Source organism: Pelophylax lessonae, assembly GCF_965119305.1.
Source record: "Pelophylax lessonae genome assembly, chromosome: 1".
In the NCBI taxonomy this organism is placed as follows: domain Eukaryota; kingdom Metazoa; phylum Chordata; class Amphibia; order Anura; family Ranidae; genus Pelophylax; species Pelophylax lessonae.
In genome coordinates this window covers 230,871,421-230,899,320 of record NC_138768.1, presented here as the reverse complement: position 1 = coordinate 230,899,320, position 27,900 = coordinate 230,871,421, and the positions used below count along the sequence as shown (strand labels likewise).

At 41.9% G+C, this 27,900-nt stretch overlaps 1 protein-coding gene across 2 annotated transcripts in view; it reads right to left on the bottom strand.

Annotated features, from left to right (window-relative positions):
* Positions 1 to 11,477: 11,477 nt before the first annotated feature.
* Positions 11,478 to 27,900, bottom strand: part of B3GNT4 (UDP-GlcNAc:betaGal beta-1,3-N-acetylglucosaminyltransferase 4) — a 22,467-nt gene continuing 6,044 nt past the window's right edge. Inside the window, exons 1-2 of one of the 2 annotated variants that reach the window (XM_082244234.1) lie at positions 13,457 to 13,580; positions 11,478 to 12,756 (exon numbers count right to left, since the gene is read on the bottom strand). In XM_082244234.1, the coding sequence (XP_082100360.1) occupies positions 11,639 to 12,733 (1,095 nt within the window). In that variant the 5' untranslated portion in view covers positions 12,734 to 12,756; positions 13,457 to 13,580 and the 3' untranslated portion in view covers positions 11,478 to 11,638. Of the gene's footprint in view, positions 12,757 to 13,456; positions 13,581 to 27,900 lie in introns of those variants that run through there. The other variant, XM_082244233.1, reaches the window with a different exon arrangement.

Below are 27,900 nucleotides of genomic sequence, written 5' to 3'. Positions count from 1 at the left end.
GCTCCATATTCACATTTTCCCAAGTCATCCTCCAGGATGGTCACATGAGAGATAGGCTCCTCCTCCTACAGGAAACACAAGCACAGATATGTTTAAAATGGCTGCCCCTCAGTTCTTGTGTTTCCTGTCCTGCTTACACGAGCTGAAGAAACATTCATCCCCTGTTTATTTTTTTACCCTGTCCACGGCAGGTATCCCTGGACGTCTCCGTCTGTATCCGACTGGTGAGATCACCTGCTTCAGGTCCTTTTTTTTTTTTTTTGGTGGGTTGGGGCGAGAGCGAGGAGGATTCCTTAGGGGTGAGCCCTGTAATCTTTACAGGACTCCTCCTCTTGGGCCTTGTTCCGCGTTTCCTTACTTTATACCACGGGGTGTCTAGTTAAGGCAGGGGCTAAGGGGGCTCTGTCCTCCTATGACAAGGTATTTCACTTACCTCGGCCCAGGTGGGTTAGGGTTAGTGCGAAGCCATAGAGGGGGGGATTTCTTCCACAGCCAGCCGGAGATCCTGTGCGAGGTTGCCTGCCAACCCCCCCCCCCCCCCCCGTTTACAGATCGCGCGCAGAGCTCCGGTGGCCGGAGCTTCAGCGTGCAGCACGCCGGCCACACCGATTTCAAGATGGCGCCGCTACCACAAGGGGGGGGGCTACATGTGGGGGAAGGGGGCTAGCTGGTGTTTTTTTTTTTTTATGCGGACCTTCCTTCCCCACTGTTTTCTATCAGCCAAAGTCTTTAGATATTACAGAGGGGGTGGACAAAGAAGAAGTATTGCCGCACCTGCGGCGTAAAGATCCCTATGGATACCGACAAACTATTATGTCATAAATGCATTAAAAAGCAAAGAAACTAAACCTCTGGCTAAGGCTTTTTTAGACTTCAAAAAAGAAATAACCTCAACGCTAAAATCTCTACAGACGTCCATTTCTGAGATCAAGAATGCGGATCAACCTTCTACTTCATCAAACGCATATAGTGGTGCACCCCGAACGATGACACAAAAACTTTTTTTTCACTCATGGTTAGTGTTTGGCTGAAGCCATTTATTATCAATTAACCGTGTTTACTCTTTTTAAATCATAATGACAACAGAAACTACCCAAATCACCCTGATCAAAAGATTACACACCCCAATTCTTAATACCATGTATTGCCCCCTTTTACATCAATGACAACTTGAAGTATTTTGTGGTATTTGTGGATGAGGCTCTTTATCTTCTCAGATGGTAAAGCTGCCCATTCTTCCTGGCAAAAAGCCTCCAGTTCCTGTAAATTCTTGGGCTGTCTTGCATGAACTGCACGTTTGAGATCTCCCCAGATTGGCTCACTGATATTGAGATCAGGAGACTGAGATGGCCACTCCAGAGCCTTCACTTTATTCTGCTGTAGCCAATGACAGGTCGACTTGGCCTGTTTGGGATCATTCTCATGTTGGAATATCCAAGTACGTCCCATGCGCAGCTTCCAGGCTGATGAATGCAAATTTTCCTCCAGTATTTTTTGATAACATACTGCATTGATCTTGCCATTAATTCTGACCAAATTTCCTGTGCCTTTTGTAGCTCACACATCCCCAAAACATCAGCAATTCACCTCCGTGTTTTACAGTAGAAAATGGTGTACCTTTCATCATAGGCCTTGTTGACTCTTCTCCAAATGCATCATTTATGGTTGTGGCCAAAAAGCTCAATTTTGGTCTAATCACTCCAAATAACTTTGTGCCACAAGGTTTGAGGCTTGTCTCTGTGCTGTTCGGCGTATTGTAAACGGGATACTTTGTGGCATTAGCGTAGTAATGGCTTTCTTCTGGCGACTCGACCATGCAGCCCATCTTTCTTCCAGTGCCTCCTTTTTGTGCATCTTGAAACAGCCACACCATGTTTTCAGAGAGTCCTGGATTTCACCTGATGTTATTTGTGGGTTTTTCTTTGCATCCCGAACAATTTTCCTGGCAGTTGTGGCTGAAATTTTAGTTGGTCTACCTGACCGTGTTTTGGGTTCAATAGAACCCCTCATTTTCTACTTCTTGATTAGAGTTTGAACACTGCTTATTGGCATTCTCAATTCCTTGGATATCTTTTTATATCCCTTTCCTGCTTTATACAGTTCAACTACCTTTTCCCACAGATCTTTTGACAATTCTTTTGCTTTCTCCATGACTCAGAATCCAGAAACCTCAGTGCAGCAATGGATGAAAGATTCAAGGGTCTGTCAGGAGTCCAGAAACTCATTGACCTTTTATACACACACACAAATTAACCACTTAAGCCCCGGAAGATTTTACCCCCATTCCGACCAGGGGGTATTTTGCGATTCGGCACTGCGTGAATTTAACGCACAATTGCGCGGTCGTGCGACGCTGTACCTAAACGAATTTGACGTCCTTTTTTTCCCACAAACAGAGCTTTCTTTTGGTGGTATTTGATCACCTGTGCGATTTTTTGATCACGCGCTATAAACAAAAAAAGAGCGTCAATTTTGCAAAAATAGCAATATTTTTCACATTTTTTTATATGAAATTCCCCCAAAAAAAAATGTAAAAATCAAAATTTTTAAAAATTTTCGGCCAATTTATTTTATGCTACCTATGTTTGGTAAAAAAAATCGCAAAAAGCGTATTTTGATTGGTTTGCGCAAAAGTTATCGCGTTTACTAACAAAGGGAAAGATTTTTGTCATTTTTGTTGTTTTTTTTTTTAACGCGTAATGGCGGCGATCTGCGATTTTTTTTTTTGCGGTACTGCGACATTGGGGCGGACAGATCGGACCCTTGACTGACATTTTTGACACTTTTGGGGTTACCAGTGACATTTCTACAGTAATCAGTGCTATATATATGCACTGTTACTGTAAAAATACACTGGTAGTGAAGGGCTTAACTTTATTTGGAAGGGAGGGGCTGTGTGTGTCCCTAGGGGCGTGGTTTCTACTGTGATTGGCTGTGGCTCTAGCTGTAAGGACACTGATCAACGGATCTACATACCAGATCCGTTTTATCAGTGTCTTTGCAGCGAGGAGAATGACAGGCAGTTTGTTTACACAAGCTGCCTGACATTCTCCCTCTCCCCCGCCGATCGCCGAGTGACCGGCGGACATCGGGTCCGCTGGTCACACGCGCGGGGGGGTCCGTGACCACGCGGGAGCGGGAGCGCGCCCCGGGGGGCGCGCACTCGCTCCCTAGACCCTCACAAGCAAGCAACGTAGCCCTACGTTAGTTTGCCTGTGAGGGGCTGACCGCCGACGTAGATAGTCGTGCGGCGGTCGGCAAGTGGTTAAAAGCAAACCGATCACAGGTGAGGATGGTTACCTTTAATAGCCATTAAGTTGAATGTTATCAGGCCAAAATAACCAGGGTATGTAAATTGTCATTGTATGTTGTCATTATGATTTAAAAAAGAGTAAACACAGTTGATTGATAATAAATGGCTTCAGCCAAACACTAACCATGAGTGAAAGAAAAGTTTTTGTGTTATTCATATTCTCAGAAAAATGGCCAATAAATCCTAAATTCTGCCAGGGTATTTAGACGTATGAGCACAACTGTACCATTGTTGCTATCATCTGAACAGTGGTGATTTGTACTATATGATGTGATTCACGAGTGTTGTTGTCTCTCTGATTACCGTTTCCGTTTTTTTTTTTTTTATATGGAAATGTTTGCTTTTCAACATATTAAAACAAAGCCTACATTTAAAAAAAAAAAAAATATATATATATATATATATATATTTTTTTTTTTTTTTTTTCAGTAGTCCTCTCTTTTATGGGTTAAGGTCAGTTTGTGTGTTTATTGCATAATAGTTTTCCTTTCAGATGAAACAATTTGGCTGGGAGGTGTCATCTCTTGCTGTTCTTGGTTTCGTTTTTAGTGTTTGGTATAATTAGTGCACTAACCATTCTTCCACCATGTCTAACACTAATAATTCGTGCACTAACCATGTCAAATGCTCATCATTAAGACATAATGCTTTAAAAAAAAAAAGTTACAGTTGTGCTGATTCAAAAATGTGAAACATATTTTTTTTCAAATTATAATGATGATTTAGCTGCAAGTTTATGTATGAAAGATTTGTATCTGATATCTTAAATTGGTGTTATGTTGTGTGAAAAGGACTCATGAGCTAAGGCCCTATTTACGCTCTTCTTTTCGCACTAGATAATTTAGAGTAGCCCATTCATTTCAGTGGGCTGCCCTACATGCAAAAAAGTATCTCATGCACCATTTTGTGCTTGGTCATATGTTTTCCCACATGAAAAGTGCATGTCTGTGTTCCACATTTTGAGTGTCATTTAATAAACCTGTGGTCAAACTTAACCACTTAAGCCCCGGAAGATTTTACCCCCTTCCTGACCAGGGCCTATTTTGCGATTCGGCACTGCGTGACTTTAACGGACAATTGCGCGGTCGTGCGACGCTGTACCTAAACAAATTTTATGTCCTTTTTTTCCCACAAACCAAGCTTTCTTTTGGTGGTATTTGATCACCTGTGCGATTTTTTTGATCATGCGCTATAAACAAAAAAGAGCGACAATTTTGCAAAAATAACAATATTTTTCAAATTTTTTTATATGAAATTCCCCCAAAAAAATGTAAAAATCAAAATTTTTTGCCAATTTGTTTTCTGCTACATATGTTTGGTAAAAAAAAAATCACAATTAGCGTATTTTGATTGGTTTGCGCAAAAGTTATTGCTTTTACTAACTAAGGGAAAGATTTTTTTTTTTTTTTAACGAGTAATGGCGGCGATCTGCGATTTTTTTTTTTTTTGCGGGACTGCGACATTGCGGCGCACAGATTAGACCCTTGACTGACATTTTTTACACTTTTGGGGTTACCAGTGACATTACTACAGTGACTAGGGGTGTGTTTCTAACTGTGATTGGATGTGGCTTTACATGTAACAGCACAGATCAACGGTCCTACATAGCAGGACCTTATGATCTGTGTTGTTACACAGGGAAGAATGACAGGCGGCTTTGTTTACATTAGCCGCCTGCCTTTCTCACTTCACAGCGGACGATCGCGAGTGACCGGCGGACATCGGGTCTGCCGGTCACACGCACGGAGGTATCCGTGAACGAGCCTGGGCCGGAGCGCGCCTCCCTATTGGCTTACAGGCTAGTGACATACCCATACGTCACTTTGCCTGGCCGGGGCTGACCGCCGCAGTATATGTGCTTGCGGCGGTCGGCAACTGGTTAAAAAACCTTCCTGTCATCATTGAGCATGACCTTATGAAATAACGTATCTCTGTAGTTAACAGGATTGTAAGCCACTATAGCAGGGGTCTCCAAAATATGACCCTCCAGTTGTTTGGAAACAACAATTCCCATCGCGCCCAGCGCTGTCTGCCCTCATGGGACGTGTAGTTCTGCAACAGCTGGAGGGCCATAATTTGCAGATCCCTTCACTATAGGTTTCTGTAATTTTAAAGCTTTTCTGCACTCCCAGAAACTGGGAGGCAGTTACTAGGTCAGAGTTTGTGAGACTAGAAGAGGCTTTTATAGCTGTAATTCTCAGTTCTTGAGCTTCCATTAAACAAGGTAAAGCCAAATAAGGAGACTGATATCAATCTTTTACTTTTATTTACTGTCCTCCGAGAGAAACCCGCTCATGGCAGAATATTCCTGAACTTAACTAACATGAAAATTACAGGGGAAGATCTGAGGACTGTAATCATAACTGTACTGCATGTTCACGAATACAGCATGTACTGTACTGCATGTTCATTAAAGACAAAGTAATCTATTTGCAGAGGTAGATGTTAACAAAAACATGTGAAGAGTGCAAAAGAATTGGGCCATCAGCACTGAAGTCAGAATGGGCACCTGCACTGATGGAACATAAAATTACAATAAAAAAAATATTTGAAATAAAAAAAAAAAAAATAAGTAAATGTTTTTTTTTTTTAAACAATACAAAAACATGTAGTAACTAACATATATTTTATTAAGCCCATGAAGAAGATCTAATATGATCCCCACAGCATGGGTCCTTCTGAAATTGTTATCTGGAACATTTAGGCCAACTTCCAAGCTTAATTTTAATGTTTGAAGAATAAAATAATTTGCGAAGTAATTCTGGTGCTAAACTCTCTTGAATGAAAACAAAAGCAACACTGGTTTGCTCAAGCTGCCCATCCACCGACATTTAAAAAAAAAAAAAAAAAACAGACAGATGGCTCTTTTACATTGTTGATATGCAATGCCAATACCTCCATTTTTGGTGGGCAATGGTGGAATCAATCAGTGCGAGAAGGTAAGAACAAGTAATCCCCTGTTATGGTCAAATATTGAAATGCCGGTGGAGTATAATGCCACTTAAATGATGTAATGAATCAGTATTTGATTTTGGTGGGGGTGGGTTTTAAAGGGAGTCTTGTCAGGGCAGTTGGCTTACCTGAGGTTTCCAACAATCAGTCAACATTGCCGTTGTCATTGCTTTGAGCAAAGATAGTTCTAGGCTACCTCTGTAGCATGACATACGATGGCATGTCTACCCTGGAACTATCACTTCTTCTGGGAGAGAAATCTGCAGCCTCACATATGATAGATAACTGCCATCATATACACAGAAGGATAGGTTCCTCTTAAAATTGCATTACCTCAAAATAAAAATAGCAGAAACACTTAAAATAAGACACACTTTTAAGCAACCCCAACTGCACAAAGTTGCACCCCAGATTAAGATCTAGGTCTAAATCCCCTGTAAAATGCATAACATTACAAATTATGAAAACATAAAAATCAATAGATATGTGATAGATTACACACCATAAAAAAAGAATCCTATTTAAAAACACTAATAATTAGTATGTGAAAACAGATGAATATCCATGGTAGCCAAAGCTCAAACTAGAATATAATCAAATAAAACTAATCACTAATACATAGCACCTTAGGTGCACGACAGTCAGAAAAGTGCATGTGTAAGTATGTGCTGCAATTGAAACCAATAAAATGAAAACAAGAAATATCAACAGATTAAACCTGGAGAAGTTGACTAGGGAAACTAATGTAAAAGAAAACTTCCTAAGAATGGCGTTAGCCACTTTACAGGACCCATCAAATAGAAGGCAGAGCACTGATTCCCCAGGAGCCAACTGGTCTTGGTCCTGCCTGTACTCTCCTTCATCTTTTTGGGTGACTATTTATTGTGTGCAGTTGCTTTCAACTACATTAAGGCAAGTTCACATGGTCATTTGGCACTCTACAAACCTGTTTCAGCACTAAATAAAAACATGGTGTGTATGGTAAAGCATTGAGCAAAGTACTTAACAGACTTTTAATATAGCTTTGTTAAGGCCAACACACTATCATCTGTGTCCAATCTCCTTTAGAGCTACCAAAACTATCCAATAAGAGGACAAACCTAAACTATCAACTCAATTAGTATCAAATCAGGCAGGTTATTGCACTACATGGTTGAGGGTAGATCTAAGGTCCTATTCACACTTGGGTCAATCTGCATCCACAGTCAATCACCTGCAGTTAACTGCTGCATTAGTGCGCCTGATTGCATTTATCTTCTATCAGGCTCCCATCTCCGATTGCTTTCAATAGGGCTTCCAGCCTGCAGCTAATCGCAGGGAAGCCCCGCTGAGTCTCCCATGGGTAACTGCAAATGGACCAATTTGCAAATGTGAATGGGATGTAAAGGAGATTGTACAAACAGATTGTATCATGTATGATAAGGCTATAATCATTGCCTCTGGATGCTTTTCAAATGCTTCTCATACACCTTGCAGTTGTTGAGAAGCGTTTCCACGACTTCAACTACAGGCACAGACTTATCACCTACTACTAAGACCTTTGTACACAGGTCCTTTTAGTCTATAAACATGTTTTTATAGCATCTACCGTCCTAAACCTTTTGTGTTGCTGTGTGTATTCACATAATAATATATATACACTATATTTACCTAATTTATTGTGGCGCCTGCCTTTACACACACATTAACTTTAATGGCATTCCAGTCCATAGGGTTCAATGTTGGGTTGGCCTACTCTTTGCAGCTATAACAGCTTCAACTCTTCTGGCAAGGCTGTCGACAAGTTTTAGGAGTGTGTCTATGGGAATGTTTAAACATTCTTCCAGAAGAGCATTTGTGAGGTCAGGCACTGATTTTCGAGAGAAGGCCTGGCTCGCAGTCTCTGCTCTAATTAATCCCAAAGGTGTGCTATCGGGTTGTGCAGGCCAGTCAAGTTCCTCCACTTCAAAATTGCTCATCCATGTCTTTATGTCTTGCTTTTGCACTGGTCCAAATCATTTGGTGGAGGGGGAATATGGTGTGGGGTTGTTTGTCAGGGGTTGGGCTTGGCCCCTTAGTTCCAGTGAAGGGAACTCTTAAGGCGTCAGCATACCAAGACATTTTGGACAATTTCATGCTCTCAACTTTGTGGGAACAGTTTGGGGATGGCCCTTTCCTTTTCCAACATGACTGCACCACAGTGCACAAAGCAAGGTCCATAAAGACATGGATGACCAAGTTTGGGGTGGAAGAACTTGATTGGCCTGCATATAGTCCTGACCTCAACCCAATAGAACACCTTTGGGATGAATTAGAGCGGAGACTGCGAGCCAGTGCATGATCTCATAATTGCGCTTCTGGAAGAATGATCAAACATTCCCATAGACACACTCCTAAACCTTGTAGATAGCCTTCTCAAAATAGTTGAAGCTGTTATAGCTGCCAAGGGTGGGCCAACTCAATATTGAACCCTACAGACTAACACTTGGATGCCATTAAAGGTCATGTGTGTGTAAAGGCAGGCGTTCCAATACTTTTGGTAATATAGTGTATGTATATATGATTTTTGATTTTTTTTGGAATTATGGTTTAATTTAGGTTTGACTTCATTCATACCATTAAAGCATGTCATTTTGGATGATATTCATCTATATTAATATGATGCATTGTAAAATCATGAATGTAAAATACATTTTCAGATTGATTTAAATTTTGCCATAATTTGAAAAGATGTTATGCTTTTTAGCTACAGGAGATCTGACAGATCAGTATTTGATGTTAACCCTTTGGGGGTGCATCTGTGGTTGAGTTATGCCAAATATATTTCTGTCTGATGTATTGATACTATCTGGGTGTATACAAGACAACCTTTCCCTGAACCTCGCCCCCACCCCCTGTGAAGATGTGGTAGTAAAATACTTATGTTCATCTCTGTTCCTGAGATCTTTGCGGTACAGTTCTGTCTGGGCCCGCTCAACCTTTGTAGCAATCACTCTCAGCCACTTCCAGCTCCCAATGCACATGTGCACAGCTTGCCCCAATGATTCCTCTGGTTTCGGTTCCTCAGAATCTTGGAGGCCCACCATTAGTAAGGGCCAGCAATAATGAACCGAGCTGCATGTATTTTTTTTTTTTTTCCTATCTAAAAGTGAAGTTCTCTCTTAAATATTCAAATAGAATACTTAAGCCTATGTAAATGATGGTGTAGTGAAAGTTTAAGGTGTTTTTTTATTTTTTTTGGACACTCATTTATTATGTGGTGGTACAGGCTCATCTTTACCTTTCAGATAACTATGTCCTATTGTTGTAGTCACTGTGTCTGTGTGGTCAGCCACCACAGCACCCCAATAAAGATAGGACTTACTGACAGTTGCTTCCAAGTTATTCAAGTAGTAAAAGGAAAAGAACATTTCTTTTGGAGTAATGTTTAAAAGATAAAGCTATGCAATGAGTAAACCATCTCATACAATGGCTGACATTTCTTCTTTTCAGAGTATAAGGTAGACGTTAAGCAGTTTAATTTAACAGTAGACTGTTCTCCCATCTACACAGAAATAGCAGCACACTTACAAGGAACAAATCTGCACCACCGATTGCAGATACAGGTCGTCTTGCTTCTGAAATCCACAGATTGTATCAAACCTGGGAAGTTGATGCTACAGTAATTCAGTTGTTGACAGCACAATGGGTTTTCTAACCTTTGTCACTGATAATTTTCCAAAGCTGAAGAAACCTTTAGAAAAGTACAATTAAACGACAGATATGTAGAGATTACCAAGCCAAACCATGTATTGTAGTTGGCAGGGGTCTATCATTCGGTTCTATAAACAGAATGTTGCTTTAAATATGCATATATACTTCAGAATGTCTCATTATACTGATCTAACTCGCCATGAAAAATAAAAACAGTACTATTCCTATTAAGCTACAAAATATGAATTTTTTTACTGTGAGCGAGAATTGTCAGTAGGCAAACTCACATTTGCTAAAAAAATGGATTCAGTTTCTTTATGTTGAAAATGTTAAAATGGTTTTACCAAAAAATAAGATATGGACTTCAAAGAATTTTTTATTTGACTGAAAGACGCTGATTTTGCCTTGGTAAAATTACACCTAACATGATGCTATGGTCAATGAATTTGAGATAGCCACAAGGTTAATATTATTCTTAGGCCATCCTTGCATGCAATTACAGTTCCAGCTCTGTCAAAATTAAATAAGTCTTATTCATCAGCATGTCAAAGTGAAGAACTGCCTTTGTGCCCGTATTCTCCTGTGCATTCTTTCATAATTTACTGGACAATAAAAAAAAGGGAGAATCTAGTTGTTTTAGGCAACCAAATAGGATCTTCTACAGGCCCACTACTAAAGTCAGGTGTGTTTTTGGAAACCTTTAAAATATATTTTTCAAAGAAAATATTTTTACTCTTTAAAAAAGGCACTTCTTTACTCTGGCCTGACAAGGACTACTAGACTTTGCATACCTTTGGCCATTACAATACAACAATCTTTTCGTGTATAGGATGCCAGCAATCAGGAAGACCTGCAGAGATCAGTACTGCACTTTGTAAAGATGCAGCAGGTTGAAAAATATCCATTGCTGTCCCATTACAGTCTCCTAGGTGAGTGGATATAAGCTGAAGACACATTTTAGTGCATAAATGAAAGGCACTTGGGAAAGTAAACAAATACACACATGTGGACGTTTTTAGGCTTTAAGCCAGACAGGTGCCTCGTCTGTAATAAAATACATTTCCAGGTGAATTCACAATTCGTTATTGTGGTTTTGGCCCGAAGGACTTTTTTTAAACTCTTCAGAGAGACCAGACCACAACTCCTACTACTGAATTCAAACTAGCAAAAAAAGAGATTCTACAATGCTGTCACATTTGGATTTTTATTTTTTTGTGCTTATCTGACAGCAATGTTGGTGGGGTTATACTGTAATAAGATCAAAATATAATTAAGGATCCAATGATTTTGAGATGAACAATCAAACCCCTGAATTCTCCTACACACATCACATATACAGTTTAGTTTATGCCAGGGGATCCCCATGACTGTACATTGGGAAGTAGGTGTCGGCACTCGGCAGCTCTCAAAACTGGACACCTTCTCCTGTAAGGATTAATTAAATGCCATCCACATGGTTCATCTGTCATACAGTCGACCATATGTCAAAATATGTGGTAATGGCCACTAGGTTAGCTGCTTTTTTAATTGGCTACATATAATCTACATCTCCAATAACCCCTCTTGGTTGTCTAACTGCATGTTGCCTATTTCAATCTTGACAAATTGAATTTACACCGCCCTAGATCTTTAGAAGGTATTTGTTCTTTTCCTTGCCTAATCCATTACCTAGATTAAAAGAAAATATAAATTTGCATGTAATTATAGAGTTCTCTTTGACTGTGCACATTGCATTCTACTGTCATTCACCAAAGACCACATAATCCATGTCTCAGTAGGGTTCAGCTTGTGCACTACCATGAGCCCTTTATACAAACATGGATCAAATGGGTTGACCGGTTTGCGGATGCCAAAAGTTTTAAACCCTGCATGAAACTGGGGTGTTACATTCATTTTTTCAAGGCACATCCCAACAAATACATCGTCAATGGGAAACAGTTCCATTGTTTCAGCTATGCCAAGAAGGTGTTGAGTAGTCCTCCTGGACATTACATAGCCACCTCCACCTGCATATAAAGGGTAGTGACTCTCATTGTACATTTCATGTGGAATAAAGTATTTTACTTTTGTATTCCTAATAGGGATGGCCTTGCTGATTACATCCCCAACAAAAAGCTCACTGTCAGGATCCATTTCATCAAGAAACTCCAAAATGTTGTATGTATTAATGAAGACATCATCATCACCTTTTAGAACAAACCTGGCATGTGAACAGCTATTGGTGAACCACCTCAAAAAATGAAGCTCCTTTAGTGTGAGGTTAAAAAAGTTGTCAATAAAATCCCACTGGACGATGTCATTAAACTCTTTGTGTTCGTAAGAAAGCAACTGGTCGAGTGACTGAGCTGGTATACTGAATTCTGTCTTTCCAAGCAAAAACACCAGCTTAATTTTATTGTGGCGAAAATCCTGCCTTTTCCCCCAGGTATTTCTTATGGCAATCCGTCTGTCTATATTGATTGGAAGAGACTTGATAGCCAGCAATAAGAAAGTATCTTTCTCGCATTTCTTGGGGTTGAGCAGTGTTGAAAAGTTTCGACAGTGTTTGTACATTAAGAACAAGCGATGAGGTTCTGGGAAGGAAGAAGAGTAGTTGAGAGTAGATAGATCTGGATAACACTGGATGGGTTTCGTCTTTGCAGGAGCCCAGAAGATGAATTCTTGCCTTTGTGCTTCCCTTTTGTCAGGGGTAACAGACTTTAAAGTTGATTTTGGTTCTTTGTTAAAGTAGATGAAAAGCCCAAACACAGACAAGGATAATGTGTAGAGGATAAGACTTCGCAGTCGTAGAAACATCTCTGCAAGAGATTGGGCCTATTCTGTAAGAGGCAATACAAATAAAAACGAATATGAGCCAGCATAAAATTAAAAAGCTAAGATTTGGTTTAAAGCAGACACAAGTCACCAAAATCTGTCAAATGGGGTTCCCAGACTTCCATTAAATGCCTGCTATATCACCCTGGAACTCCAGATAACAGATCAGTACTGACTTTCTAGCATCCACTATATAATATTAATTTATTGATATATAAATGTTGCATAATAGAAACAATTTTTATAATGATGCTTTTTTACTATAGAATAAATATGACAATGTTTAAAACTATTTTCTCACTGAGACATTAGTATTACTTTTAGATCAAAATAAAAAAGGACCTTAAAGCACCTTGTTTTGCCACTTTAGAAAGGAATAATGACATTTTCATTGTTTTTTCCATATCTGTTATATGGAAAATATAAAAGAATTTCAGACTATTCAAACAAGCTGAAAATTAAATGTGACATTTACATGTATACTGTATTTACAGGATAAAAGCAGCAGTCTCTTGAAGACTCCACTTTTTTTTAGTCATTTTAAAAAACAAAATTACCAAAATGTCTCTCACACACACACACACAGCTTTAATACCATGTTCTCATTAGCTCTTCTCTGTTCCGCTAAATAAGTGTGCTTTTAGGTTACAGAATATGCAATGTAATACTACCAATGCAAATTCAAATACACATCTGAGTACAAACCTTAGGAAAACTGGAGCAAAGAACCACGAAACATTATCCACAGCAATCTGATTCCTGGTTTCAGTTCCGTAGGTGCAGGTTACAGAATGAAAGACAAGACCTGACTTTTTATATAGACTAACATATAGGCAGAGATGTATAGTAACTAAGTAGAACTACTTCACTACTGTACTTAAGTACCAAAAGGGGGTATCTGTACTTTCCTAGAGTAGAATTTTTTTCTCCTACTTCCACTTTTACTTCACTACATTTTTTCGATGATTTCAATACTTCTACTCCGATAATTTTTTTTTGTGCTGCATAGTTACTCGTTACAATTATAAAAATTACCACTGCCAGAACAGTAGATGGCAGGTTTCATGAAGCTCAAAACGTGTATTATCAGCGCATACGAAAATAAAAGCTACTGTATGTATAAATAAAAGCTGCATTTGAAATAATAAAAAACAATATGATGTTTAAACTTTTGACTTCTTTCTTTAATAACTACACAACACAGTACTTGTACTTTTACTTTCAGTACTTGAGTAGCATTTTTTTTTTCAAAACTACTGGTACTTTTACTTTCAGTACTTGAGTAGCAAAATTTTTAAAAAAAACTACTTGCAATACTTAAGTACAAAAAATGTTGAATATTTTAGTACTTCAACTCAAGTCACTTTTTGATCGAGCACTTGTACTTTTACTCAAGTATGGGTTTCGAGTACTTTATACAACTCTGCATATAGGAGCCAGAATTGAAATCTTTGAACGTGCAGATGCCAAGTGTAGATGAAAAAACTATGGGTTGATGTACTAAAGAAACTGTTCACTTTTCAAGGGAAGTTGCAGTTTGAGCAAAAAGAATTCTGGTTGGCTGCACATCCAGTAAAACCACCTTTATTACAGCAACTCCATAAAAACATATCCAAAAACACAAATAAAGGGGAACAGCGTCACCAGTTGGTGATGCTGTTTCCCTCTATTTGTGCTTTTGCACAGGGCTTTTTTTTCTCAGACGATAGGTGCAGGAACTCCCCTTTCCGAGTCACCTCTTGTCTCCGCCCCTACCCACCTCCTGCACCATTCCTTGGTTCCACCCCCTACCCACCTCCTGCACCATTCCTTGGTTCCACCTCCTACCCACCTCCTGCACCTTTCCTTGGTTCCACCTCCTACCCACTTCCTGCACCATTCCTTGGTTCTACCCTCTACCCACCTCCTGCACCATTCCTTGGTTCCACCCCCTACCCACCTCCTGCACCATTCCTTGGTTCCACCCCCTACCCACCTCCTGCACCATTCCTTGGTTCCACCTCCTGCACCATTCCTTGGTTCCACCCCCCACCCACCTCCTGCACCATTCCTTGGTTCCGCCCCCTACCCACCTCCTGCACCATTCCTTGGTTCCGCCCCTACCCACCTCCTGCACCATTCCTTGGTTCCACCCTCTACCCACCTCCTGCACCATTCCTTGGTTCCACCCCCCACCCACCTCCTGCACCATTCCTTGGTTCCACCCCTACCCACCTCCTGCACCATTCCTTGGTTCCACCCCCTACCCACCTCCTGCACCATTCCTTGGTTCTGCCCCCTACCCACCTCCTTCACCATTCCTTGGTTCCACCCTCTACCCACCTCCTGCACCATTCCTTGGTTCCACCCCCTACCCACCTCCTGCACCATTCCTTGGTTCCACCCTCCTTACCCACCTCCTGCACCATTCCTTGGTTCCACCCCCTACCCACCTCCTGCACCATTCCTTGGTAACAATTGCGGTACTAAGTAATCTGTATGGAATTTGTTAAGAACAAGAAAAACAGTTAACTAGATCACATGCAGCCAGCAACAATAGACCGCACTCAGTAACAATGAACCACCCGGAACTAAATACCCTCTCCCCCAGCAACAAAAGGTCCCCAGCAGCAATAGCAGATCTACCTGCAGCCAGCACCAATAGACTCTCCAGCAGCCAGCAACAATGTATCACTCTTAACAAAATACCCCTAGCAACAAAAGACCCCCAGCAGCAATAACAGATCTCCCTGCAGCCAGCACCAATAGACTCTCCAGAAGCCAGCAACAATAGACCCTCCCCCAGCAACAACTGACCTCCAGCAACATAGGACCCACTCCAGCAACAGTAGATCCCCCCACCAACATTAATAGACCTCCTGAGCAACAGTAGATGCCCTTCCCCACCCCACAAAAGTAGATCTCCTCCAGCAACAATAGATCCCTGCCCAGCAGCTAGCATCAATAGACCTTGAACCCCTTGCCAATACATACAGTCAGTTCTGGAGGTGCCGGAACTGCGTTCCCCCACGTTCCCGCTGAAAAAAAGCCCTGCTATTGCATATGTTTTTATGGACTTGCTGAAATAAAGGTGATCTTACTGGACGAGCGGCCAACCAGAATTATTTTTGCTCATTGGAATCCGTAATGGATTAGGTCAGCACCTGGTCTGTGTGTTAGTGAAGGTGGAGATGGGAGACTGAAATAGAGCGGTGTTCCCACACATCAAAGTTGCAGTTTGCATGGGAATTTTCCCTTTGAACATTATCCAATCATGTGCAAGCAAAAGTTCTGTTTTTTTTATTCTTTTTGGTTATTCTTTGCAAAATAACATTGAACCACATTAACTAAGATCTGGGAAAAATTCCCTTGTAAACTACAAATTCCCATGCAAAGTGAACAACCTGATTGCCTTTAGGAAATCATAAATACATACCTGCATAAAATATGTAAGAAGTGACAGAGATGCTTTATTATAATGTAAAGTAGAAGTCAAGGCAATCTTCAATCCTCATTAATACACCTTTCCATTTATACACTGTTCAAAAAATTAAAGGAACACTTTGAAAACGCATCAAATCGCAATAGGGAAAAATATCATGCGGGATATCTATAATGATATGGACTGGGTAATGTGTTAGGAAAAAAAGGATGCAACATTTTTTGATCGGAATTAAAATTATCAACCTATAGAGGGCTGAATTCCAAGACACCCCGAAAATCAAAGATTTGGTACTTGGCAAGAAAATAGTACACAGTTTGTATTGCCCCCACATGGTTGTAACTATGCCTGACAACATTGGGGCATACTCCTAATGAGACGGATGGTGTCTTGGGGGTATTTCCTCACAGATCTGGACCAGGGCATCACTGAGCTCCTGAACAGACTGAGGTGCAACCTGGAGGCGGGGGGGGGGGGGGGGGGGTGGACCGAAACAATGTCCCAGAGGTGTTCTATTGGATTTAGGTCAGGTGAGAGTGAGGGCCATTCAATGGTATCAATTTCTTCATCCTCCAGAAACTGGCTGCATACTCTCGCCACAGGCCGGGCATTGTCGTGCACCAGGAGGAACCCAGAACCCACTGCACCAGCGTGGAGTCTAACAATGGGTCAAAGGATTTCATCCCAATACCTAATGGCAGTCAGGGTGCCATTGTCTAGCCTGTAGTTCCTCCATGGATATGCCTCCCCAGACCATCAATGACCCACCACCAAACTGATCATGCTGAATGATGTTACAGGCAGCATAACGTTCTCCACGCCTTCTCCAGACCCTCTCATCTGTGAGAAGCACTGGGCGCCAGTGGTGGACCTGCTAATTCTGATGTTCAATGGCAAATGCCATTCAAGCTCCACAGTGTCGGGCAGTAAGCACAGGGCCCATTTGAGGACATCGGGCCATCAGGCCACCCTCATGAAGTCTGTTTCGGATTTTTTGGTTAGAGACATTTACACCAGTGGGCTGCTGGAGGTAATTTTGTAGGGCTCTGGCAGTGCTCATACTGTTCTTCCTTGGACAGAGGAGCAGATACCGGTCCTGCTGATGGGTTAAGGACCTTCTACGGCCCTGGTCCAACTCTTCTAGAATAACTGCCGGTCTCCTGGAATCTCCTACATGTTCTTAAGACTCTGCTGGGAGACCCAGCAAACCTTCTGGCAATGGCACGTATTGATGTCCCATCCTGGAGGAGTTGGGCTGCCTGTGCAAACTCTATAGGGTCCAGGTATCACCTCATGCGACCAGTAGTGACACTGACCCTAACCAAATGCAAAACTAGTGATAAACAGTCAAAAGATGAGTAGGGGAAAAAAAGCCATTAATGGCTGTGTGTTGAGTTATTTTGAGGGGACAGCAAATTTACTGTTATACAAGTTGTACACTCACTACTTTACATTGTAGCAAGTGTTATTTCTTCAGTGTTGTCACATGAAAAGATATAATAAAATATTTACAAAAATGGGAGGGGTGTACTCACTACTGTAGATCTTTCACTTTGATGTTATAAGTTGGTATAAGTAAATACAGCTGGCAAAAACAAAAACTGTCTGTCTTAATTTCAGGCTGCAAAGCAACAAAATGTGATTCTTTTCAAGGCGAATGATTGTTTTCTATACCCACTGTATAAACACACAAATATGTATAATCATATGTATTATACAACTTTTGCTTCCTATACCCTTGTATTTTCTATAAAATCATTGTTTTATCCAAATTTGGTTCCGTGAATTTGGGTATCGTACCAATCTTATAGCTGTGTTAGGGCTCTTTCACACAGGCGGACCGTTTAGATCCGCCTGTCTGTTTTTATGGCGGATCTGAACGGTCCCCCCATGCATCCATATGGGGCATCGGATGTCAGCGGAGACATGTCCGCTGACATCCGACCTGTCAAATCTGGACAGATGGAAACCCTATTTTCCATCCGTCCAGCGGATTGGATGGGATCGGATGAGAATGGACTGATGGTCCGTTCCCATCCAATTTCCCCATAGAGATGCATGGGGAACTGACAGCTGTGTCTTCGCACACAGCGATGAGACAATGCTGTCATCCTCCTGCTCAGCGGGGGATCGGCGGATCGATCCCCCGCTGAGATAAACGGAGTCCGTCCGACAGATGGAGTGTGTGAAAGGGGCCTTATGGTCAGTGGTTGGAACCCCTGTTGTTGCAGGATCTTGAATTTGTGACTATTACGGTGTCACACACAAGATAACTTCCTTGGTTGAAATAGTAGAGCCTAGCAGACACAGATCATGTGTTGAATATAATGGAGGTGGGTCAATAGGTTTATGCCAGAATTACTACACTTACTGTCTACATAGGTAAGCTTGACTTGTTGCTTCCAGTTATGGCTTTAAAAATGCAATGAAGAGTGTAAGCAATAATCATTTCCGCTTTTGGTTCCTATGGTAAACAGAAATCTGACTGAATATTATGTATGTTTATACAAAACTTTTTTTTTTTTTTTTCCAAATTTTGAATAGAGTGGATTATAGTTAGTTGCCCTGTTAGGTTTACCCTTACTTCTTGTTTGAGGAAAAATATCCAACAGCAATTTAGGTGAGTTTGGGAGGGCTAGAACCCCCTGTCAGATTTCTCTTTTCTGTCTGTGTCCCTTTTGCAGTTTCACCCATGCTCCCTGCCTAAAAAAAAAAAAAAAAAAAAAAAAGAAGAATTGAGGAGGTGTGGATGAAGTGGTTGACCATGTTGCATAAGTTTATACTCAATACTTCCCTGGTGGATGCAAACTATACAGGTGCTATCGCAATGGTACCTCATCTTGACGAGGCTGGTGAAACTATACCCTGGTCCCTTGCCCTTCTGCTTTCGGGGATGCTGGCAGGAGGGTGACATGTTCCATATCTGGTGGTCCTGTCCGAAGGTCCGGCGTTTCTGGATTAGAAAATTTAATCTTGTATTTTCAGTGACGGGACAGAATATACCCAGAGATGCCAAAACAGCACCAGACATCGCCGAACTCTCATATTTTTTTTACCTTCATAGCAGCTAAAATAACTATAGCCCAAGCATGGAAATCGCTCGTGAATAATGTCACGTTGGTGAAACACAAAATATCCTGGATTATGAATAATGAAAAACTAGAAAGCATCCTTAGAGATAAACAAGCCAGGTTTGAAAAAGTGTGAAACCCTGGATTGCATATCTTCAGGCTCCCTAAACATTGGGACACCTTGTGGTCAGAGGTCTGGACTGAGAGGACCAACTCCTGCCTTTTCTCCTACTTTCTTTTTTTTGTTATGTTTTTATAACTTCTAAAAGGATGCTGAGGGGGGAACATTGAGCCTTCCCAATCTCAATATCTCCTCCAGAATGTGGTATCCTACCTTGAGGCACTGGGACCAATTCTTGACATTAACATTAGCCTATCTCTCCATGTAACTAAGATATGTGTGACCTACTGTTTATTGTAATGTCATTTCATAATTATTTCCATATTTTGACTTTCTGCAATAGGTTGATGACATTTTTGTGTTTAACCACTTGCCGGCCGCCGATTTACTGCGGCAGGCGGCCACTCCTGGGCAAAGCGACGTAGTACTACGTTTCCCGCTCCCGCTGCTCTGGGGCGTGCTCCCGCGTGCCCTCGGCCCCACTGATGGTCTGATTGGGTTCAGAACCGATCAGTCATTAGGTCCAGGCCAATGATTTTGTAATGTTAACACAGGCACAGAAATTACCCTCTCTCTCCTCCCAAAATCCTTTTTGGATCCATCGAGAGAAGAGAGAGGATCAAAACGTGAGTACTGCACCAAGCTCACTTCCACACATCTAGCTAGGCACATTTAAACCCCTGATCACCCCCAGTTAACCCCTTCCCCCCTTGTCACATTGCACACTATATACATTTAATATAGTGGTTTTCTGTATTTCTGTATTAGTGCGATTGTGACTTCAGTTAGCGCTAGCGAGTTAGTTTCAGTCCCAAGTAGGTTTAGAATCCCTGCCACCCCCCCAATAAATATTTAACCCCTGATCACCCCCAGTTAACCCCTACACCCCCTGTCACCTTGCACACTATAGACAGTATATAGCATTTGTCTATATTTCTGTAATAGTGTGACTTGTGACTTGGTTTAGCGCTTGCGACCGTTACTTTTAGGCTTAGGATACCCACCCCCCCCCCAATAAAGATTTAACCCCCTGATCACCCCCAGTTAACCCCTTCATTGCCCTGTCACAGTGTCACTTTTATAGTGTACAGTTTTTTTCTGATCACTATTAGTGTCACAGGTGACATTAGTTAGCGTCAGTCTAGGACAGCGCAGATCCCTGGCGCATAGTTAGAAATATTAGTTAACCCCTTGATTACCACATACATACACCTCCATTACTAGTATAGTATCTGAACGGATGAATATCTTTGATCTGATCAGAACTATACTAGCATCCCCAATAGTTTAGGGTTCCCAAAACGCATTAGCAGGATCGGTCAAGACACCTGCGAGCACCTGCGTTTAGCCCCTCCGTCCAACCCACCCCACCCAGGCAAGTGCAGTAATCAAAAGATTACTGTCACTTACAAAAAACACAACACACAAAACTGCTGCCTTAGCAGAGTCAGGCCTGATCCCTGCTAGCACTAGCAGTTTTTTTGGTAGCGGTTGAAATAGTCCTTGACAACCAGGTGCTTTTTTACCTGTGAGTCACACTACTGTACCTGTAAATTTAGTTGCTAAAATGTCCAAACGGTGTTACAGTAGTGAAGAGGCCTACAGCATACTGACCATGTCAGATGATAGCGATGGAGAAGCCTCACTGGTAGAATCAGGGTGAGTATATGAGCCTGTAGACAGCAATGGCTCCCTGACAGATAGCTCCGACGACGGAGGAGGGGTCCCTGCTAAGGTCAGGCGTACTGGACCCCGTTCTGGAGTTGCTGAGGTGCAGGGCGTTCGTATGGAGCAGAGAGCCAGTACTAGTGCCACTCACACTTCTGGTGAACTGGCAAGCACCAGCGGCCTAGTACACCCTGGACCTAGACATACCAGCACTGCAATATCACTTGGCGACGTGGCGAATCCCATAAGTGCAGTTGAAGCTGGTGCGGTAACCAGCACGAGTAGTGGCCCGCAACCACTGTGAATTAGAAGACAGGCCCATAGTGCCCTCCCTGATGCGCTGGCATATCCTAATTGGCAGCCCCCAGATTCTACAGCGCCCGTACTTCCCCCATTCACTGCCCAACCTGGAATCCACGTGGAAACAGACAATTTTACTCGACTTAAATTTATTGGGCTGTTTTTCACAGAAGATCTTTTCAAATCTATTGTGGACCAAAGCAATTTATATGCTGGTCAATTCATCACCGCCAACCCAAATTCGTCCCTTGCCAGACAATTCGGCTGGAAATCTAGAACGGTTTCCGAGTTTAAAACTTTTCTGGGCCTTTCCTTCAAGAAGGCATAACCAAAAGGAGTGTGTTGCGGTTATATTGGTCCACTAGCCCAATTCACCATATGCACGTGTACTCTGCCTCCATGTCCAGGGCGAGATACGAGCAAATTCTGCGGTTCATGCACTTCAACGACAATGAACTCTGTCGTCCTAGGGGAGACCCTGGATATGACCGACTCCACAAAATTTGGCCCGTTGTAAACCCCTTCAATCAGCGGTTTGCAGCCTTGTTTACCCCCCCAACAAGTTGTCTGCGTAGATGAGTCCCTGATTAAGTTTACTGGCCACCTTACTATCAAGTAGTATCTCCCCAGCAAGCGTGCCAGATACAGGGTCAAGCTGTATAAGCTGTCTGACAGGGCCACAGGCTAAACAGTTAGTTTCAGTGTTTACGAGGGAAAATATAGCACTGTGGAGCCCCCCAACTGCCCAGACTACATAGGGAGCAGCGGCAAGATAGTTTGGGACTTGGTGTCACCATTATTCGGAAAGGGGTACCATTTGTACGTAGACAATTTTTATTCAAGCGTACCACTTTTTAGTCACCTGCTTGAATTTCAAATTGGCGGATGTGGCACCGTGCGACCTAATCACCGGGGCTTCCCTCAACGGCTTGTAGATTCCTGTCTTAGTCGGGGGGAGAGAGCCTCCTTGAAAATGGACAAATTGCTTGCAGTGAAGTGGAAGGATACACAGAATGTTTTCGTTCTGTTCTCCCGTCACGCAGACACGACGGTCCAAATTCATACGGCAACTGTTGTTTTGGAGAAGCCCCTCTGTGTCAATGAATATAACCTTAATATGGGAGGGGTGGACCTCAACAACCAGCTTTTATCGCCGTACTTAATTGCCGTAAAGCCAGACGCTGGTACAAAAAAGTGTCTGTTTATTTGTTCCAATTGGCTTTGCTGAACACCTTTGTGCTATACAAAGCGTCAGGACGAACCGGATCCTTCCTAGAATTCCAGGAAGAGATCATCGGAGCCTACCTGTATCCAGTGTAAAAATTTTTATATATAATAAAAAAGCCAAAAATAGTTGTCGTTCGAGCTATTTTTCTGTTTCTAAATCTGCTCTTCCTACTCTACTTTTACTGTACTTTGTTACTGTTTTTCATTGGTAACCATTTTTTACTTTTCAGGTACCAATGTAATCTTTTCTTTCTATTCTATTGTTAACCAGTTTGCCTTGCAGGTACACTCATCAACTGCCACACTGATTTTATATATTCTGACACAAACATCATTTGCGCTCAGCATATGTGGAAATCTCTGATGGCAGCGCTGTAGGAGGTGATTTCACCACGGCAGCTAAAAAAACTATTCGGTATACATGGAATTTGTCATGTACACCCATTATTAGAAAGTGGGTTTGGATGTTTTGGGCAGCTAATGGTGGGTACACTACACAATTTTCTGGCGGAGATTTCTGTTAGCTTCTCTTTTTTTCGTTCAGCCCACAGGCTGCATGAGAAAAAAAAAAAAAAAAAAAACTACAATATATGCCAAACAAGGACTGGTAAGTTGCTGGACTTTGAGTGGTTACTGCAGATTTAGGCATCATCTTGGTATCATTTTTTACAGTCAGCGGTCGGCTTACATGTAAAAGCAATCCTAGCAGGTAATTAGCCGCTAGACTGCTTTTATAAGCAGTGGGAGGGGACTCCCCGCCCCCCTCCCACCGCCTTCTGCGTTTTTTCTCGGGCCTTCCTATCCCACCGGTTAACCTGAGAGTGCAGCCGGTGGTTGAATTATCTAACCACAGAGCTGATTGTAGCAGTGTTAATTTTGGCAGCAAATTTCAATTTAGTTTTAGTCTTAGGACTAAAATGGCATTTTAGTTTTAGTCCCATTTTAGTCTTCTGCAAGTGTTTTAGTTTTAGTCGTATTTAGTCGACTAAAACTCCAGTACATTTTAGTCGACTAAAACTCCAGTACATTTTAGTTGACTAAAACTAATTTTAGTCATCTAAATGGTCATGGTCAGGTCAGAGAGGAGGCCTGTAATGCTGCTGCCTGCAGTCAGTGCAGTGAGTGCACACAGTGCTGCTCAGAGTGCTGGATTGGGGGTCTCAGGTTTAAGGGTGGTCTCTGGTCTGACTCTGAACTGAAGTTGTTGAAGGGGATGGGCCGGGCGGGCCTCAGCGGCCTATATGCACGCACACAGTCCTGGATGGATGGCGGAATCGGATGCCAGTGGTGACTGGTTAGTGGTCTGAGGGGACTCAGGGAGGCAGTAATAGCTGGCCTGGCTGTTAACTCACAGTGGGTGCTCTGCTCTGGATGTGGTGGTGGCCGGGTGCCAGTGCCGTGTGATGAGTCAGGCCTGGCGCGTCTGGCTGTAGTGCTGCAGCTGCAGTGCTCTGGTGAGGTCAGGTGACTGGTCTCGAGTCGACTCTCTTGTAGTAGTCCACTCCTCACGTCGGACGTCATGGGGCACGCCACGCCAGACGCCACACAGGCGGAGCTCCGTGAAAATCGGAAGTTGGGTAAACGTTCCTCCCTCACATTCTCATTTAGTTTTCGTTTGTTAACGAAAACGGATTTGATTTTCGTCATAGTTGTCGTCATTTGACGAAAATGTGCTATACTTTGCGTCTCGTTTTCGTCACTTGAAAAATGCCGGTGACTAAAACGTTTACGTTGACGAAATTAACACTGCTGTAAACTCCATTGGCTGTAATGTCATTGCACATATTACCTGAATATATTAACAACATTAAATATTAGGGGAAAATATAAGAAAAGCCTTTTTCTTAATTGTTTAGTTTTTAGCAGCTTAGTAGATGCTCCTTACTTATGCGGTGGTGCAATACATGTTTAAACTTTGATGTGCTATTATTACAGGCTCTGGATGGAATTGTGTTGCCGATATAAAAAATGGCCAGCAGAGGAGTGTTAATTTTGATGATGTCAATTTTTTATTTAATTTTAGTTATAGTCTTATGAATAAAATGCCATTTTAGTTTTAGTCGTATTTTAGTCATCTGAATTGTTTTCGTTTTAGTCGTATTTTAGTCGACTAAAATTGTGTTAGTCGATGAAAACGCTTTAGTCGGTTTTAGTCGACTAAATTAACACTGGATTGTAGATGAGAAAGGCTCCAATCATCTCTATGGCCTAAGATACCGGAAGCTACAAGCATTTCATGACTTTTGTTTGCCAGAAATAAACAGCGCCATTGGGAAATTGGGAAAGCATCTTATCACACCAATCTTGGTGTGGTCAGATGCTTTAACCGGTTGCCGACTGCACACAGTATATTTACTGCGGCAGTCAGCCCCGGCCAGGCAGAGTGACGTAGGTCTACGTCGCTCGCCTGTCACTGGTATTAGAGCCAATAGCGGGCGAGCGCGCGCCCGCTGAGGCGCGCGCCCGCTGAGGCTCGTTCAGGGAGGAGTGCGGGCGTGTGACCGGTGGACCCGATGTCCGCCGGTCACTCGCCGATCGTCGGTACAGCGGGAGAAATGCAGAGCGGCTTATGTAAACAAGCCGCCTGTCATTCTCCCCTGTGTAAAAATGGAGATCAGACGGTTCTACTATGTAGAACCGTTGATCTTTGCTTTTACACCAATAGCCATGTCCCACTACAGTTAGAATCATGCCCCTAGGACACACTTAACCCCTCCCTGTCCAATACAGTTAACCCCTTCCCTGCCAGTGTCATTTTTGCAGTAACAGTGCATATATATAGCACTGATTACTGCAGTAATGTCACTGGTACCCCCCAAAAAAACCCCCAAAAAATAAAAAAATTAAAAAATCAAGCCCCACTGTCCCCCCGTGCTTTAGCGTTGGTCTAGTGTCATATGTAAACCACAATTGCAGCATGCATGTGAGGTATCGCCGCGAACGCCAGGTCGAGGGCAGTAATTCTTGCAGTAGACCTCCTCTGTAAGTCCAGTGGTAACCTGTAAAGACTTTTAAACATGTACGTAGTTTGTTGCCGCTGCACAGGCATGCGCAATTTTTAAAGCAGGTCATGTTTGGTATCTATGTACTCGGCATAAGATCATCTTTTACATTTTACCAAACAATTAGGAATTATATAGTGTATTTGTGCATTAACCACTTTACCACTAGAGGATTTTGCTGTTTTACGTCTGGGCCACTTTTTGCGATTCGGTGCTTTTCCCACAAACAGAGCTTTGGTGGTATTTGATCACCTGTGCGATTTTTACTTTTTGCGCTATAAACAAAAAAAAGAGCGTTTATTTTGAAAAAATAACAATATTTTTAACATTTTTTATATGAAATTCCCCCCCAAAAAATGTAAAAATCTAAATTTTTTTTAAATTTTTGGCCAATTTGTTTTCTGCTACCTATGTTTGGTTAAAAAAAATCACAATAAGTGTATTTTGATTGGTTTGCGCAAAAGTTATTGCGTTTACTAACTAAGGGAAAGATTTTTGTCATTTTTGGTGTTTTTTTTTTTTTTTAACGAGTAATGGCGGCGATCTGCGATTTTTTTGCGGGACTGCGACATTGCGGCGGACAGATCGGGCCCTTGACTGACATTTTTGACACTTTTGGGGGTACCTGTGACATTACTGCAGTAATCAGTGCTATATATATATGCACTGTTACTGTAAAAATGACACTGGCAGGGAAGGGGTTAATTTTATTGGAGAGGGAGGGGTTAATGTATGCCTGGTGCTTACTGACGTGTGTGGGGGGAGGTGACTGAGTGAGTCAGGGACAGATCGGATGTTCAGCTATGCTGAACACTGCGATCTGTCACTCCCTGTCACTTAGGAGAATTGCCCGCTCTGTTTACACAAGCGGGCGGATCTCCAAACTAGATTCCCCTGAAGATCGGGGAAGAGCAGCGGCCGCCGCTCCTCCCCTGGCCAGACTCCCGCTGTGACTGAAAACAGCGGGAGTGCGCCTACAGGGGGAGGAGTCTAGCGACATAGTACTACGTCGCTAGACGATAACGAGCCACGTTGCTGCAGTAGCAGCAACGTGAGCAGACATTATGTGGTTAAATTTTAAAAAAAATTATTATTTTTCACAGAAATTGCGTTTGGAAAATCTGTGCGCAAATACCGTGTGACAAAAAAATTTGCAACATCCACCATTTTGTTCTGTAGGGCCTCTGCTTTAAAAACATATATAATGTTTGGGGGTTCAAAGTAATTGTCTAGTAAAAAAATAAATAAATAAATAAAAGTTTCATGTAAACATAAAGTCACAGAAAAGGCTTGGTTTTCAAGTGGTTAGAAGAGTGGGTGATGTGTGGCTAAGATTGAGCATAAAATGCCGGGACAGTTCAAACACCCCCCAAATGACCCCTTTTTGGAAAGTTGACACCTAAAGCTATTTGCTGAGAGGCATATTGAGTCCATGGAGTATTTTATATTTTGCCCCAAGTTTTGGGAAGGTGACAATCTGTTTTTTGTTTTTTTTACACAAAGTTGTCACTAAATAATATATTGCTCACACATGCCATGGGTATATGTGAAATGACAGCCCTGCCCTGCCATTTTAGCACTTCATGAAACGAGATAAGCAGTCAGAAAGTAGAAGCTGCATAAGTTCCAGTATTTACACCATAGTGTAGATGCTATAACTTTTGCGCAAACCAATAAAAATACAATTATTGAGATTTTTTTTTGTCAAAGACATGTAGCTAAATACATTTTGGCCACGGATGTTTTTTAAAAGAGAAAGTTGAAAATGTCAATTTTTTCTCAAAATTTTCACTTTTTTTTTTTTTTTTTTTTTTTAATATCGCAAAAAATAAAAAGTGCAGAGGTGATCAAATACTACAAAAGAAAGCTCTGTTTGTGGGAAAAAAAGGACGTAAATTTTGTTTTGGTACAGCATTGCATGACCGCCCAATTGTCAGTTAAAGTCACACAGTGCCTAGTTGAAAAAAGGGGCCTGAGCATTGAGCAGCCAAATCCTTCGGGGCTAAAGTGGTTAATGCCTTTGGCAAACTGTTGCTCAATTAGGTAGAGCCTGCCCCTGAGGCTAGGTCTTTTTGATTTGTATGTACTTTGGTTATTATAATTTGGCCTTTGATCATATTGGAGGGTGCATCTTCTTTTTGACATTTACTTGATATTGTTAACATTCTTGTACTATGTTAGAAACTTTGAAATAAAAACTATTGAGAACTAGAGAAAAAAAAAAAAAGAAGATTTGGGCTTGACATACACTTTTAACCACCGCCGACTAGCCACCGTATTTATACTGCTGCAAATCGGCTCTGTTATGCGAAACAACGTACGTGAGATAGTGGGGGCGC